Source organism: Homalodisca vitripennis, chromosome 2 (genome assembly GCF_021130785.1).
Source record: "Homalodisca vitripennis isolate AUS2020 chromosome 2, UT_GWSS_2.1, whole genome shotgun sequence".
Lineage (NCBI taxonomy): Eukaryota > Metazoa > Arthropoda > Insecta > Hemiptera > Cicadellidae > Homalodisca > Homalodisca vitripennis.
Genome location: NC_060208.1, coordinates 186,051,514 through 186,069,604, shown reverse-complemented (window position 1 = coordinate 186,069,604; position 18,091 = coordinate 186,051,514). Strand labels below are relative to the sequence as shown.

Here is an 18,091-nt window from a genome sequence, read left to right as displayed (position 1 = left end):
TTTGAATTTAATGATGTAGGTGGTTACTGAATATAATTTGGTGGAGCCATATTCAATAACCTCTTGATAGGTAATATTGTTGTCCACATTTTGGACAAAATCTGCAGTAGTTATGAAAATGCACTGTAAGTAGGTAAGAATTATTAAGATTAGCTACGTATTGCTTCCATCAAGGACATTACTACCAAAATAAAGTAATCCTTCCTATTCTGTGACGATCTCTAAATTTATGCATATTAACACTATTACAGTTGGTAATAGAGTTCCCTTTGGAAAGGTTGAAGATAATAGTTGATAGATAATAGTAAAATCGCTAAAACCATAAAGTTTCCAGCTTGTTCTGGAATAAAAATTGAACAGAGACTAAGAGTAAGAGTGAATGTTTAGAGAATAAGCTATCCAAACATACTTTACTTTACCTTGTTTTTTTTGTACATATGTTCACTCAAATTAATAAGTTGTAGGAGGCTGAGTGAAATCAACTCACCATCAAAACACGGAGGCCCCTTGCATACTTTCATGACGGATGGCCTAGGTTGATCCCTGCATGCGTTGCCAGCTGGCTTCTTGGTGCCGTACCACACACACTGCAGTATGCGATACTTGACTCCCTGGGCCTCACAAGGAGCTGCACACTGTCCATAGCAAAAACACATCATCTACTTGGTAACACCTTGGGGTTCAATGAATAGTTTTACCGCAAACAGTTTGTTTATAAGTACTTTATTTAAAGATCCGTTGAAATAAATCAGTTTCTAGAGGTCTGAAATACTTTGAAGTTCAGACTGAAAGAGGTTAACAAATGTTCACAAATCAAAGGAATTTTGGAAGATGGACCCAACTTCTGAATGTAAAAGTTATCTCTAATAACAAGTATCAGTGGCATATCTGAGTTGAGTTTGAGGAGAGTCAAAACCTATTATCTCACATTTCAATGGAGTGTGAATAGTATGACCTTTTGTTTTTCTGAATATTGTGTGCTAAAATATTTATTGGTTTGGAAAATATGGACCAACATTTTGGAAATGAATTATTGGATAATGTTTATTATACAAAATTATTCTTTTACCAATAAAAGATCATGTCATCCACTTAATATCACAATTTAAAAACTCACTATGTAGGAAACAGATAATATAAACTAAAATATGTATATTGACTAATGATATTAAATTCTCTGACTAGGGTTCCAAAGGTAATAAAGATTCCTGATCTTAACACATACAAGTTTGTTTTAACATAGCAGACTATAAATAACACAATATTTATAGTAATATCTAATACTTAATTCTACAAACTTGATGATACTCATATGGACATGTTTAAAATAAAAATAACATTAATACTGCACAAATAAAGTTGTTAGTAAAAGGTACACTTGTAACGTTATTATTTTTATTAGATAGCTTGAGAAGAAGGTTCATCTCACCAAGCTCTCCCTCAAATATACTTCTGAAAGGTATTAATTCTTTTAAGTCTTCACCAGTAAGATATACAAAATCAATACAATTGTATCATAGCTGGAAGATTACATTGTGTCACTAAGTTTGAGAGAGAGATCTTACTTCTAAAACTTGTAAGGCTATTTGCCCGTAGTCGAGGAGCTGGGAGCCAATTGGTATCATCTAAGCACACAACCAGGCTTTTCTTGTATCAAGCTTTTCAAGTTACACCAAAATAAACACGGTTTGCTAATTGAAACAATTTAAGCCTCACCAACTTCCAAAACGAATTATCTTTAAAAGTATCTAAAACTTTACAAAGCATACTGTCATGTAACCTAACACATTAAAGACACTCATTTACTATCTACACAATTGTTATCTATTATCTAACCTTTCTTTGGGCTTTTAGACTTCAAATTTAGATATATTAAAGAGTAATTAATTTGATTTAGAGTAAAGAATGTACTATTTACCTCAGACCATTCTCCTACTTTCCAAGTTCCTTTGCATTTATCGTTGTAACATTCTTTTCTCTGGACTGGCCGCTCTATTTCGATACAGTGTTTAGGGTCCACTTCCGTGTCATTGGCAGACTGACATGTTACATCACGCTTTTGCATTGCTGAAAAAAGTGAGTTTCAATTATTAGGACAAGCAGCCAAATATTAACAAATGTATTATACAACACTACTCGATGGTCTATACTAGTAATGTTTGGCTCTTAATTCAGTGTATTGTTGTTATGGGCTCAAAAACTCATGGGAAGGTAAATAAATCAGTAATCAGAAGTAACCTGTATTTCTTCAGCTCTGATTTGGATACTAATTAAGGAACAGAAAGTTGTACATTTATTGAGATTGTCATTAACATAGTCAAGAAAAGGGATAGGCATAGGAGAAGACAAGAATAAAGGTAAAGACACAGATAACAATAATAATAATTTCTGACTCCTAACTACCTCACATACTTTGTAGAGTTGGATGTGTGAATGGAATGCCAGATTCTGAACTGCCAAAGCTCTGATTACTTTGTTCCACTTAACAAATTGTATATGGCTGTCTTAGGAAACCCAATTAGAGATTTCCCTAAGCACAAGAAACCCAAACTTATTGACTTGATACAACAAGATTACACCCCAAATGGTAGCACGCAATGTTATTTGCATCACCACTGTACTTTCAGGACAGAGCTATATCCTCAAAAATAAATTATCTCATTGTTTGGCCATTTTTGTGGTATGTAAATACTCAATGCAGGAATCTATACTACTTAATATCAATTACATGCAGATGGTGATATTCTGAAGACCGTATCGGCTATATAGCGTTTCTTATCAGAGTCAAACAATAACTCATGTACCGCAATCCAGCAAGCATTGATCCAGCCATTTCTATTATCGCATATTATCACAAATTTAACATTAAAATGGTGATGATTAAAAATAATTTGATGATTTACAGCTTGGTGATGGCATATTTAGTGCCATATTCCTTGATTTTCTAATTCTTTCCGGTTGTTTAACCTTACATTCTGGGGATTTGTCACCTGAAGAAGAGAGCAGATACAAATTCTTGAAATTTTCTGTTTAAATTATTTTGCAAATATTGTTAATATTCTGATTATTGTTTTAAACCATCCATAATCAGAAATTAACTTTATATCAAGATCTCTTTGTATTATTATAACTTAGGAACAGAAAACCAAAGAACACACGTCTTGACAAACCTGTGTCCCAAGTGAAGCAACGAGACTCATGGCACGGGGACCAATCGGAGGTCATCCATCGAGGACAGATCTGATGGCCACACTTCTGGAGGGTGGTGGGAGTCTCTAGTCCTGCATCCACACACAGGTTACTGTCCACATCCTGTGTGGTGTTGTGAAGACGCACCATGCAGTGTGCTTTTCTCATCTGCCGACACATACCCGGCCAATCAAACATAGTACATTTAATGGGTTATTAAAAATAGGTGATACTATAAATAAAGAAAAGGAGAGAGGTGAATAGAATTCTACGGTATTCCTTACTATTCATTTGCTCATAAAAATACATTCTAGACATATGTTTTATTCACATATTTTTTAACTTACTGATGTAATAATAATCTTAAAGTTCATTTAAATTTATTCACTGGTTACTGTTAGAGTGAATTTCCATATCCAGGGTTATCAGCCGTTTGTGTTAACCCACAGACCAAATATGCCCTTCTCTTCTCTGACAGTTCTCAGATTTATGCATTGTTTTGAATCTTAGATAGAAAACAGATCTTGAAATAAAAATGATTCAACAATCGAGTATTGGTAAATTAAAAATGTATGTAAAAATACAAGAAGTTTTGATTTACCTGAAATCCATTTCCACCGCAAGTTTGAGAGCAAGACGACCATTCACTGACCATCCAGTCAAATTTAACATTTTCTGGCCTCCCTAAAAAAAAGGGGGAATGAAAACGATTATTAACATGTCTTTACATTTACAGTCAGAATGTAGACTTAAATTGTGTATGATATTTGAAAAATGTTATAAATAATATTTAGGTGAGTAGCCTGATATTAAATATGGCTCACCTTTTCCTAAGACGACAATGGACGAGTCTTCGGTGGTGGGGTCATCAATGAAGTCCGTGGTGGTCATGAGGGGAGGAAGGGGCGGTGGTGGCGGGGCAGCGTCCTCCATCACCATCCGGTGTCCTCTCGAGTTTCCAAACGTCTGGAATGGCCAGAGAGTCTACTTTTTTCATTAATTTGGAACTTTCAATCAAGGCAATAAGCTATAACAGACTAAATTATTACATAGCATATAATTAAGCATTGCATATAACTAAGCTTTGCATCAAAGGTATCTAATTTTAATAGGTATATAGCTTTCAGCAGTTTACTAAAAAATAAACACACCAATAACATTGTAGTATACTCATTTCTTTTGAGTAAAAGGTTGTTTGAGCATTAAGAAATGCCAGCACGCTTAGTAAAGCTTTAGTTAATTTGCTGGTTTTACATGCGATAATAATATAGCTGAAGCTGCTCTATTGTTCTGAAATGAAAGAAGGAAAGTAAAACAACAAGCTTCTCGATTTGTTTTATATGAGTTTAATTTATAACACTTTTGAATTCATTGATATAAACTACTAAATCAAAAATGAAATTTAAATCTGGTAATCACATCTGGCATAACTCTCATTTTTGGATTGAAGTTATTGTTTCTGTGACTTACATTGGTATACTTTCATTATTTGTTAAAGATTATGTTATAATACAAACATTAACATTTTAAAATACTACATAACCAATTTCACTGCATACTTTAAAAAAGAAAAATTAGGTGCATTATAATCAAATATAATACTTGATTTAACGCAACAGTATTTTAAATTGTCAAGTAATGTTCTTAAAACAATCCATTTCAGAATTCAATATGTTACTGTTATTTTGGTTCTATACAAACACAACAAATAGCCAAAATGTAAATGACTTTGTGAGAGTAAATAAGTAATGTCATTTACACAGCTGCTAAATTTGTATACTCTATTAATAGTTGCATAGTGTAAATAAATTATGTTATATGATGCATTTTGGGTTAACTTTTGAGTCAAAATGTAATTACTTCAAATATTAATCTATCATAAATTTAAACAATTGAAATGAGACATGTTTTACTTTGGTTTATTAATAAAGCTTAAGTATTATGATATTTCTGTGAACTTCAATCTCTGTTAGATCCTTTGCAGTGCTGGAACAATTGAACGTTTTAAATCTCTGTTCCACAGGCACTTGCTTTCATATACACAACCTTAATGAAACTTCTTAAAATTATTTTTTGATTTTGATGAGAAATAACTGAAAGTAATGAGTAATTACATATCTTAAATTATTTTTGCTAATTGAAAATTACTTCTTAAATAATTAGGAGTTTGTAAATTAATTAAAATGTATCTCATAAATACATCAATTCATTCTTACTCAAGTATTCATTGCAAAATTACCTCCTTCCTGAAACAGTTGTGTATTTGAGTGGAATTAAATTTCAAATCAGTTGAGTCAATCACCACTAGATTAGATAAGAAAAATATCAATCTCAGGTGGTCCTTTTAGTAGAACCAAAATAATTCTTATTAATACTGAGATCAATGTTTTCCTAAATTAAAACTGCTAGCCATCTTTAAATTGGTCAGGGGAAATTTACACTGTATTATTAGATGGAAATGGAGTATCTAAAAGAAGATGCATTGAAAATGTATAGGAATAATATTTGTCTTTATTTTGATAACAGTTGTAGAAGTTTAAACAAAATAATACTTGTACAAGAAAACTCACATTTGAATTAGGTGATTTTTGAGACACCAATGATTGTGAGAAAAATAAAAACATCGTAATTTGTGTCCCAGACTGGTTCTAAAATACTTTCTCTTTGGTTTAGCCCCAATGTATGAGTGTGAATTTGCACTAAATTTTAATATTGTTATATATATTTTAGGAACAAGTAGTACCTTCCTAGGTTTCCTGACCTAGGTAAATTGTTTTGCTATCCCATTGTTAATTATGATGTAATCTATAAGAATTATAATGATTTCCTATCTGATTTTGTGCGTCAATATCATACTACAGTGTTTTCAAACTGACTGGTTCTCTACCAATAAAATATTTAAAGAACTTCTTAAGTTAAAAATGTAGGATAGCTATAAAAATCATTTGATCTATTATTTTCTTATATTAGTTACATAAACTTAATATCCTAATTCTATTGATTTGTGCAAGTTATAAAAAATATATATTCTGAAAAAAACACACTAAAACAAGCTGTGCTGGTGAAATAATAAATCATAAATTGCATTCATTGAAAATAAGCGTTTAAATTAAAAATAAACTTTAGAGTGTGGAAAAAGTATTGAATGTATGGTTTTATTTTTTAATAAATACTTTGATGTGAATAAAATTTTACAGACTTTAAGAAGTTAACTCAGAATGTTAATCTATTTTTAGGATTCAAGGATGAATCCATATTTTTTAATGGATAAAGTTTTAATACAATTGTCTTTATACATAGAACAACTTGATAACTTAATTTTCCCTGCATTATTTCATATTACAGTTTTAATTAAAATGTTTTATACAATTTAAATTCCTTAACTCCAATATTTTCCTACAAACTTATTAGTGTCCTTTATTAACACCATACAGAAAATCTGGATTGATAGTTCAATAAAAACATGTGGAAAATATGCAGGTTCAATAGGGTCATCACAGAAAACCCATACTTCGATGCTTAGATATCCCCAAAGAGATAAATTCTTATTTCTGCAGCCTATCCCTCCTTATTATATTAGACTTGGAAACTCTTGGTTTTCAAGCCGAAGATTATCAGTTTGGGAACCCAACACTAACCTGTGTACCCAAATGTCGCTGATGTCAATATGCACTGAGATAAATTCTCATATATGCAACCTATCCTGCCTCATTATACCAGACTCCGTAATTCTTAGTTCCAAAATGAATATATATATATATATATATATATATATATATATATATATATATATATATATATATATATATAATCAGTTGAGAAACACAATACCCTTATCTTGATGACATTAAAATCTGTGCAAATGTCCTTGGGGTCATTGATATCGAGATAAATTCATATCTCTACACCATAACCTGTCTCTCAGTAGGACTCGGAAAATCATGGCTGTCAACAAGAACATTATTCGTAGTGAAACATCTAATAACCCATTAGATAAGATCTGTGCAAAGGTCAATGATGAGCAGAGTGAAATCCTTTCTCTGAAACCTATCCTGTCCTTCTATACATTGTCCAGACATTCATGGTGCTGTACTACAGACATTCTTACACTAATATCAAACCAAAGATCCAAGAGGTCAGTGATGCTAACTGTGAGAAATGTTTTTCTTTGCACCTTATCTTATTCTATTGCAAAAGACTTGGACTCAGGACGGTAGTGTATAAACTACCCTTTGATACTGAGAGGTCCCTCTGAGATCAGCAATGGTTATTGAAAGAAAGTTGTATCTCTGTATTCCACCCTGACTCGTTGAATAGGCATGTAAACTAGTTTTGTGCCGTATTATGGATGTCGTCAAAGATCAAAGACTCTTACTTGGACATCATTCTAAATACCAATTAGTGTGTCTTAAGCTCTTAAGGAACACTGTTTACTCAGCAGCTAAACTCTAATATTTGCTATTCTCATGAGCAAAACTCGGAGAGTAAACAATGTCTAACAGAGCAAATTTAACAAAAATTAATTTCTTAAGAGCAAAAAATTGTAAAGATGTTTATATGTTAATAGTTTTTTAAAATTCTTTTTTTACCACTGGAGAAGAGCACAAAGGTCACAGAGAATAACATATTTCTTAATAAAAAACACAATGGTTTACTTGTGACATTTTTTTAGCATTTTTAAAAGTTTTGTAAGACAACACAGTTGTGTGCAGAATTTCACAGGTTATACTCGTAGTTCAAGTAGTTTATGTAGCTATACAGTTAAAAAAAATGGAAAGGCAGGTACGGGACTGACCGACAGAAGTGACTACTTCTCATAATGGGCTGTGAATATATATCTTGATAAAGTATGTTTGCTAATTAATTATTGAAAGGTTTTTTTTATATTTTAAAATAATATGAAACACTCAATTATTTAGCATAAAGAAGTTTTATATTTTCTATTAATTACAACTTTGTTAGCTAGAAAAGATCTAATTAATGGATTTTTAATCTTTTTTAAATTTTATCAGGACGAAACTAGTAGTGAACTGGAATGTGAATTAATATTAATCATGCTCATATTCAATTTAGAATCTGATGAGCTTTAAATACTGCTATTATTAAATGATGCAGTATGTTAATCACTTTTTGATGGATTCATTAATAAATAGATTCATACATTTATTCAAAACAGTATTTTACCATATATTTTAGTCTCTTTGCAACGATTATTAGGTGTTGTAAGTTTTTTAGTGTGTTAAAGTCATCATAGCTACTAATAGCAGAGTATGAATTGATTTTGTAAATTTTGACAGTTTTAAAGTGGAGCTCAAGTAACCTAACCTGTTCCATAACCTAGGAAAGTCTGTAGAAGCAGGGATGGATCCGGACAATGCAATATTTCTGTCAACATTCATGACAATAATAATAAGAGTGAACTAACTGAACAGTTCGAAAGCAAATCATTGGAGATTAGAGAAGTTGTATGTTGTACGATGTTGTGGTTTATATTTCAATTTTAATATCTCCTAACAGATTTTTCATTAATATGAACTTTTGTTAGTTTGGATCAGATGATTATATAATGGTTTTTGTACATTTAGGTAAAGTTGTCATTCTACTTTGAAACATACATTTATAACCGCCAAAAGAGGTAGCCACTTCAACAAGGAGCGACAGTAACCTCTCGCTGGCACGCCTGGATAGCCATTGTTAGGAGAGAGAAGCGCGCTGACATCAAAATGGCTGTGATAGTCCACTAGCCACTAGCCCCTAGTGGCTACAGAGCAAACAAGTGTGATGCAATGTTTCGTGACACGAAACAAAAGTTTTTCCTCCGTGCAAAACATACATCCATAGCCCGCCAAAAGAAATAGTCACTTCAAAAAGTTCGTGGTATCCCCAGCTTTGTGGATTTTGTGAATTTTATTTTTTCAAAAGATTTTCATAATAATAATTTGTGGGCCAAAGATAATCAATGAAAAACTTTGTGATTGAAAAGATTAATAATTTTAAGATTTCTCTAAAACCAGGAATAAGCTTCGTTCCTTGTTGTTGTTAGTGGAAAATATTTTATTAGTATTTTATAATATCAATGATGTCAATATAAATTGTAGGCACTACAAGTATTACTCTACATGTTCTAGTTATGTTTTGTTTAATAAATAAATCTGATGGGTGGTATCTGTCACACAAAGTCGATCTGAATTGTATGTTTTTCTCTGGAATTTTTTTAACCTCACTCTAGATCTTCTGCTGTGACTCCCTTACTGTAAACCACCATGATTTTATAAATGATTATGTAGTGTTTACTATCCTGCTCAACTAGCCTAAGTACTCCATGTACATCACAGTTAGTGAATTTTAAGAAGTTCATAATGTTTTATCTCAGTTCCCATACTTGTTAGTTAAGGGCAGTTCTGTATTACACATCAGAAGTCTCTCTCCTAAGGAACACTAATGTCATTGAAAACTCCAAGTGAAGATTAAAAGAGGATATACTGGTAAACGTGTCCTTGCTAATAGAAATGTTTAAAATAGCTTAATAAGTTAATTCACTCTATGACCAAGCAAAATAATTGTAAATGAGTAATGGTACTTCTTTAAAAATTGTATCCATAATTTAAATAGTTAACTATCACTGGTTTGGCCTGTCATAAATAATTACTGTAACTGTTTTATCAATGCCAGAGGTATTTATTTTGTTCAATATAGACTTATACATTAGCCAATGAATGCTTAGGGAGTTAAACTGACTCTAGTTTTTTAATATTATTAAACAAATAAAAACTTTTGTTAACTGTAAAAAATATTAAATCATTCAATACTAAAAATATTAAAAAAAAAACATAAAATAATATTATGTGATCAATTAATTCAGTTTTACATAAAAAATAAAACAAGTTTAAATAATTAAGTGAGTTTTTGGACTAAAATAAAAATTGTCACTATCTAAACTGTGAATAGAAAACTAAACCAAAAGAGAAAGTGCTTTGTCATGCTCTGGAACGAAAGGAGAGAAGAACGAAAGACATGCTCATGCACACACAGTGCAGTGGGTCTTGAGATGACAGCATCTCACCTGGAGGTTGGCCAGCAGTTTCTGGAAGTGAGGCATGGGTCTGGACCCTGCAGAAGACAGGGACGGACCAAGGGAGGAGAGAGGGTCCTCAGACGGAAGGATGGGGAGTCCATCCTGCGTAAACACACAGAATGCAGGCCTCCCGTATACAACTCAAATGGACATAGTGCTGTAATTTGATTTTGTATATTTTTAAAACTTTGAAAAGCTTGAAAATTCTTTGGACTCTTGGATCAATTACTAATTGTTATTTTAACACTAAACGACATTGAGAAGGAATTTTTATGAAATGTGTATGTATGTATGAACAGTTTCTCTTTGTGTTGTGTCCTAATTTGCATACATTTATTTGTTCATTTTCCATTTTCAGTTAAAAAAAGTACTTGGAATCCAAATAGATTAATATTTAAATTTATTATTATTATAATTTTAATTTTTATATTACAATATATTTATGTGTATTTTTTACATTTGTCTTGCCAGTTCCAACAGCATTAGTCAACTGCAGTTCTATTATATGAAGAAAATGATGTGAGTGATGGTGTATTTGCAAGAGCGATTATCATTGAGACGGACTAACCAAAGGGTTGTCAGCTGCCCAGGAGGTTGCATTGTATGAATATTTAAAATTTTATATCAATTAAAAAACTACAAGCATTGCAACAGTAGAGAAGCTTTGTTTTATAAGAAAACTATCCCACCTATAAATACCTACTGCCTCATCCCTTGCTGTGAATATGGTTAAAGCTAATGTTTTAATCTCTCACCTGATCAAAGTGGGAGTGTGTGGTGGTCCCAGAGTGGTGCTGAGGCCACAGGTTTGTGTGTATATCTGGCGGGGGATGAGGCGGGGGTGTGGCTCGGGGTGGCTTCTTGGTTGCCAGATGTAGGCTGTCTCCGGGCCTCACCTCATGACTCATGTCATCCCCACCTCCCAGGAAGGGTCTCCCGGGCATTTCACCATTTGGTTGCATTGCTGTCACAGACACCAAAAAGGTATACTGTCAGAAGTTTTGTATAACATACTCAATTCAACATGCACTCAAACTGTTGAAAATAATAACACTGTCTCGAATCATGTGCATTTTTTAATTACAGTAGAAACCCCTCATATCCGGCCACCACGGGACCGAGCCCCTGGCCGGATAACGATTCGGCCGGATAAACCAACCTACAGTACACAGCACTTGACGAAACAAAACAATTGTACTGTACTGTACTAACCGCACTGGAAATAATCAACAAACTGTTTACAGGTTAAACCTATTAGCTCAACTGAGGACAACACAGGAAAATGTAAACAAATAGATACACAAAAATAACGCAAGAGTCGTGTGAGACTAGTGCGTGCAACTGCGCGTCTGCAAGCCGTGGTAAATAAATTTCGATATTGGCTTCCCGGAAGTGGCCGGATAAACCGAGGTGCGGTAAAACCGAGGCCGGATATGAGGGGTTCTACTGTATATCAAATTAACTTTAGTTCCTTGGTTTTAAAGAGAATATAGTGTTGGATATCATGAAAACTTTTAATCAAAACAAAATAAAAGCACTTTAATAAATAATAAGCATTTTGTACAAAGATATTGTGGGTCTTCAAAATCTGTATTCAGAAAATAATTTATAACTGGACCAAACCAAAACAAATTATTTAGCTAATCAAATATATGAAGAAGAAAAACAGGTAATAAATTAAATTATTTATATTCAAGACTATGCTATAATTCTGACTCCCCTTGAAACTGTTTATAGCCTTGAAGAATTTAGGACCATCAACTAATAGAAGTTTCTATGAATATTTTAACTTTAAAACATAAATTATGCATTGACACTATCTTTAAACTTGAAGAATATAAAAATAAAGAATACTGTCTAAGTTAAAACGGTTTAATGTATGAATGGCTTCTGCTCAGGTTAAAACTTGTAAGTAGGTATATGGTAGTCCACATAATTATTGAAACTTCTTAATGAAACATTCCAAGGTCTTGATTTTTAAATAATTAAAATGTTTTTCATCCAATCGACTACCGGCCGGTATAGATAACCTTGTGCGGTTATTGTTACAATTAAATTATGATTGGCCTATCCGTTTTAAATGTGCAATATATTTGTTTGTTGTAATTAATATATCATATTCGCAATTGTGTGAGTGCATTTTTATGGCGTATTCTGTAACGCAAGCCTGAAGATGTTTTAGTGTTGAATCACGTCTACTAATACAGTATGGAATGTATGATGGTGGTTATTAATTAAATTACTATTTATATGTCAGTAAGCATTTCCGGGGCTAAAAGAATTTTTTAATAAAATATAAAAATGGGATATCCTACCACTCTGTAAAATATATTTACCCAAACATAAATATCCTTAATTTCTACAAAATTTATAAATATAAGTATATTAATGAACTTATTGTTTAGATTTGTGAATGATGGTCATATTAAACTGCTCGAAATCGTTGCTGATCTATTTTTGAAAAAAATTGAGTGATTTTTCATACAGGTATGTTAATTTATAGTCTAATGAATTTCACAATTTTGGCACTACTAATCAATGTATAATAAGTAATAAATGTCTTACCAGGATCTAGTTGGTTATGGTGTTGTCTCTCTATCTCCTCAGAACTTGGAAACACTCCCGGCCGTGGCTTCACAGTCAGAGCAACATCAGCTGATGATCTCCCAGCTTAACACAAAATATGATATTGTATTACATACCATTCTAAACAATACCATATCAACTTTTACTTAACCCTTTGACTCAAACCGATGTGTCAATCTAGGCAACCTTATTGATGCCCAGGAGTGGCACATCACTAACCGCAAATGTCGATATATTGAGGTAAAGGAGTTGTGCAGTTCATTGAGGAGGATGACTATTGTAGTCATCTTGTTGTTGATGCTGCTAGCCTGGACATAAATGAATACTGTCCTCTATGCGCTCTGACTGGAGAGGCTGGAACAGAGCTAGCCTCCCTTTCTTCCAAGGTGACATTACTTAGATAAAGAGCTCGCTATCCTCATGGGATCTTAACAGGAGGTGGCTACTATCACCACATCATCTTACCCAGTCTTAAAATTCTACAATTCGGAAACGAACAAAAGAGACCTTTTCGGATAAAGTACAATGAGGGGACAAAAAACTGGTAGAAGCTCCAACTGTTAACAAAGCATACAATTTGTTTAAAAATAAAGCTAAGAAATTTTGCAGATGAAAAAATCTACAGACTTAGAACAGTTTATCTAACAGCACAAGAACAACATGAACTGACAGGCAACCACAATGGCAAAGTGGAAGCAGGCCAAAGAAAAAGGCCTGTGATCAATGGCTAAAAATGCTTAGGCGGTAGGCATCTCACAACCATATAAATGGAGCTGAAAACAAGTCCAAATCTATATAGTAGGTAAAAAAAAAGGAATGCAAGGAATAAAATGACTAAACCAAAAGAACTCACATTTAATATAAATGACAATATAACAAGAAACTCGCAAGAAGTAGCCAATCACCTTCACACATACTTTGTGAATATAGCCAAGATACACTACAGCAAATTCCTATCAGTGAAAGGAAGGAAATCAGCATAACAAATTTTAACCCACAAACAAACCTAACCACTATCCCTGACACTGAAATAAATGAAGCGAAGGCAATCATTTCCAGTTTAAACCCAAAACCTCATCAGGCACTCATACAAAATATTAAAGCTCTGTGCAGATGAACGGGCCACATCTCTCACAGCCATATTCAATAAATCATTTAGAGAAGGAATCGTTTCATCATCAGACATGAAGGTGTCCAAAATCTAACCTAAATTCAAGAAAGGATACACCACTGCAGTTGGCAATTACAGACCTATTTCACTTATCTCAACCATTTCAAAATTGTGTGAAAAATAGTGCTAAAAAGACTTTTAAATCATTGTACCCAAAACAACCTGCTTACAGACAACCAGCATGGCTTTACAAAGGGTAAATCAACCACCACAGTGATGATTGCATTGGTTGAAACTATAACGGACAGTCTGGAAGAAGGCAATCTGACTATAGCCATCTTACTCTACCTAAGCAAGGCATGAGACTGCCTTATCCACGAACGAATAGCTAAGAAACTGGAGTCATTAGGCGTAACTGATACGGTAATGAAATGGTTCAGAAGCTATCTGGAGGGAAGGAAACAACTGGTGGAACTCAAACACACCACTAAAAAAATTATGAAAGAAGTTCAGTCCCATTTTCTCCAAGTACAGCAACGCGTACCAAAAGGATCAGTTCTGGGTCTAGTTCTGTTTACCCTATTTATAAACAACATGCCCCGGTACCTAAGAGACCTGTGTACAACTCTCATACCCTATGCAGAGAGACAACTCTCATGCTGTAAAAAAGGTCAGTGGATAGGTTGGCAGTAACATCCTTCATTGCCCTCAACACAGCTTATAAATATTGTATTGGAAATGACCTTGTCGTAAACATGTCAAAAAATAGCCAGCTGGCATTTTGTAGAAGAGCAGGTGATGTACCAGTGATCCCTGACCTGGAAATGGAAATGCAAGATGCGTTTCTAAGTATAATAATAAATGAAAAAATGAACTGGACTCCACATCTTGACAATCTTAAAAAAAAATCAACACAGGCTTGAATGTCATCAAGCAAATCAAATCACTAAACAGCACTGAAACAGCCAAAACCACATACTTCTCTCCGTTTAAAGCTCACTTAATAGCTCTTCGAGTGTCAAATGGTTATATTACAGCTCTTGAAGATGAGACTAGAGACTCCACATTTTCTTTTAAAGAGCTAACATTTAAAAGATTATATGCATATTGTAAATCGCCTCTAAACTTAGTTTCAAAAATAATTGTATTGTTAGTGCAAATATATAGTAGATACATTTACAATTTAGTAATAAAGTAAACTATTTAAAATATAAATTTTTTATGTAAAAAAATTGTTTAGGCTTACCTATACAAGTGTAGACACCACTGTCAATATACGTAACATCTGCTATTCTTAAAGCACCTTTCTTCGATATTCTATACTTTTTCGAGTTTCCTATAACTTTGTGATCTTTAGCCCATTGAATTCTTGTTCTAGAACAAAAATAGGACTTGATTAATGATTTTATTACTAAATGAGATGAATAATATTAAAAAACAAACCAAAATGTGCATTTTAAATAATATGATAGAACGTCAGCATTGATCAAACCTGTTGAACTTCCGGACAGGGCACTTGATCTTCACTTGAGTCCCATAGAATACTTGGGCTTGGCCCCCAATCTTCAGGTTGACCTTCTTCCTGGAGGCATTATACTGGATGTAGGTGACGTTGGCCACAGCGATAGCTGGATTGAGATCCTCATTGGCACAGTGTTTGGTGTTACACGGTCTGCGGTCCTGCGGCTTGTTGGATGGACACTGACTCTCTGGTCTGCTCACCACATGGTTCTGGGCCATCACTTGCTTACACTCCACCTGCCTGGTTTTTACACCTCCACCACAACTCTTAGAACACTGAAACATTTCAGTGTTTTTAGATTCAACAAAGGTTTAAATGGCAATATGGATGTAATGGCACAGAATATATTAGATATGAAACGTATCTTTAAAGCTACTGAACAAATTTTTTTTGCACTGAGTAATGAAAAAAATGCATAAGTTGCTCAAAAGTACTTGCAAAATCAAAATTGATTACTTCATGCAGTGAATGTCATTACCTTCCAAATGTACCCACTTCATCTTACAACTCCATTAAAATTACCTATAAGTTTTATTTTGCAATGTTATTGCACAATAAATTACCATAATGACCCTTACAAAGAAAAATGAAAATGATTTCTTATTGTAAAAATTTTACAGAGGTAATTGTTGTGGTCCTCAAATTGTAGTTCAAATGTGAGCGTACATAAAGCACTGATGACAGATGATTGCGATGTGTGCAATCATGTCACTCCGAAACGCTCTCCCTATGATCGTAAAGTAACATATTTTGCATACATTTTACATATAATATGTTAATCCATGTCTACGTTTATACTAGATTTGGCTATGATATGGAAGTGATGAGTACACACCTTGGTCCACTCGGTTGTGTGCCACTTAACGGGACAGTCTAGGACGTTGCAGTACTGTCTGTCAGGAGGCGGGGGCTGGGGGCACATGTTGTTGGGAACGATGATGGTGTTGCCCCCGCCACGTGTGACCTCATGTATACAGTTGACATCCCTCGTCTGTATCCCGATACCACAAGCCTTGGAGCATTGGGAGAAGTCTGAATGATTCCACCGTGGCGGACAAGGGTGGTCGTTACATGTCTTGATCAGTATTTCTGGCCTGGTTTCCTGCGGGCACAGGTACGGACTGACCGACTTCTGGTCCTCGTTCTGTATACAAAGTATCACCGACTCCTGGACACCTACAAGGTAAGCAGTTCTCATTGTTAAACAGTCAACTGACAGACTGCTGTAACAGCCCATAACTTTTGTTACAAACAAGTCAGCAGTACAAAAAAAATTAAAAATATGACTAGAAAAAAAAACAACAAAAAGTGTTTGACTTAATTCCTGGGTTAGTAATACTATGAATTCAAGCTCAGTATTTCAAGATAATAAATAGCACTGAATAATAGATTTACGTTTTGGTTATTAAGTCACTGTCAGTTTCTTTTGAACTGTAATAGTTTAACCTCTGATAATAAATAAGTTAATAATAAATGTCATCTCTTCTTTAGGTATAATATTCAATAATACTCTTTAGGTCTATTGGATACCAACAAGCAGAGCTGTTACAGTCTTAAAATACTGTATTGGTCTTACATATTAACAGTAATTAATCCAACAGTAATCTTCTTTAGATAGGCTAAATAAAATAATTCCATTACATGTAAAGAGTTAAAAATATACTCTATAACAAATACAAGTTTGAGGTATCAACGAAAATTTAGTTCCTAAGTCACAAAATAGATTATTTGTATTTTTTCAACATAAAACATGTCTGCCATAAGGTTATATACAATAATAATAAACTTAAAAATTCTGTAAGGTACGGAGTAGATTCTTCACAAACATTTGAGTATGCTTCTTAACTTACATTTACCTATTGGCGGTATATGAAAAAAATTTGAAAAAGCTGGTCATTTATTTTTGATGGCTTGAAAAATTTGCTAGTATTGGTAGAGAGGAGGATTTGCAGGATAGTGTGGATTTATTATTTCTCCAAGCTTCATTGCAATACCTTCCAACTTAAAAATCCTCTTCCTACATTTCACAATATGAAAATATTGCCTCGCCCTCAGATTTAATTCTCTAAATTTATCCAGATTGGCCTAAATATATAAATTGGTATAGATTGCAAAAACATACATTAAATCAATGACATTCAATAGACTCTATGGTTTTTTTTGGTTTTTAACGAAACTTTTTTACCTCGTGATCTTGAAAAATCTAAGAATATAAGACTATTCTTCTACAACTCCAAAGTCATTTCTGCATCTCTGGCATGGCACCACTCTGAAATTAGCCAAACTAGTAAGAGTTAACCTGTTTTATGTTCATATAAAGACGTTACCTCCCAGACATGAGGCGCTGCAGTGGGTAAAGCCTTGCTCCTTCCAAGAGTATGTTTTGCCTGAACTGCCTGGAGCCACTCGTATGTTGGTGTCATACCTCTCTCGTCGGTTACTGCTGTAGATATCCGCCAGGGAGATATCACTGTAGCCATCTCGCACCGTGTCAACTCTGTGAAATGTTTCCAACACTTCAGTAATTGATGTGCTTAAAATGTTCTTATCCATGTCCCAGTATATAAGTCAATCCAGCATCTATCACAGTGCTAAATACCATTATAAA

General features: G+C 33.6%; 1 protein-coding gene across 1 annotated transcript in view; it reads right to left on the bottom strand.

The window, feature by feature from the left end:
• Positions 1–18,091, bottom strand: part of LOC124355932 (protein madd-4-like) — a 182,746-nt gene that overhangs the window by 9,502 nt on the left and 155,153 nt on the right. The window contains exons 12-23 of the mRNA XM_046807084.1: positions 17,811–17,980; positions 16,319–16,659; positions 15,454–15,758; positions 15,208–15,335; positions 12,830–12,934; positions 11,020–11,228; positions 10,253–10,366; positions 4,014–4,155; positions 3,791–3,873; positions 3,171–3,357; positions 1,919–2,067; positions 488–635 (exon numbers count right to left, since the gene is read on the bottom strand). Coding sequence (XP_046663040.1) covers positions 488–635; positions 1,919–2,067; positions 3,171–3,357; positions 3,791–3,873; positions 4,014–4,155; positions 10,253–10,366; positions 11,020–11,228; positions 12,830–12,934; positions 15,208–15,335; positions 15,454–15,758; positions 16,319–16,659; positions 17,811–17,980 — 2,081 coding nt within the window. The remainder of the gene's footprint in view (positions 1–487; positions 636–1,918; positions 2,068–3,170; positions 3,358–3,790; positions 3,874–4,013; positions 4,156–10,252; positions 10,367–11,019; positions 11,229–12,829; positions 12,935–15,207; positions 15,336–15,453; positions 15,759–16,318; positions 16,660–17,810; positions 17,981–18,091) is intronic.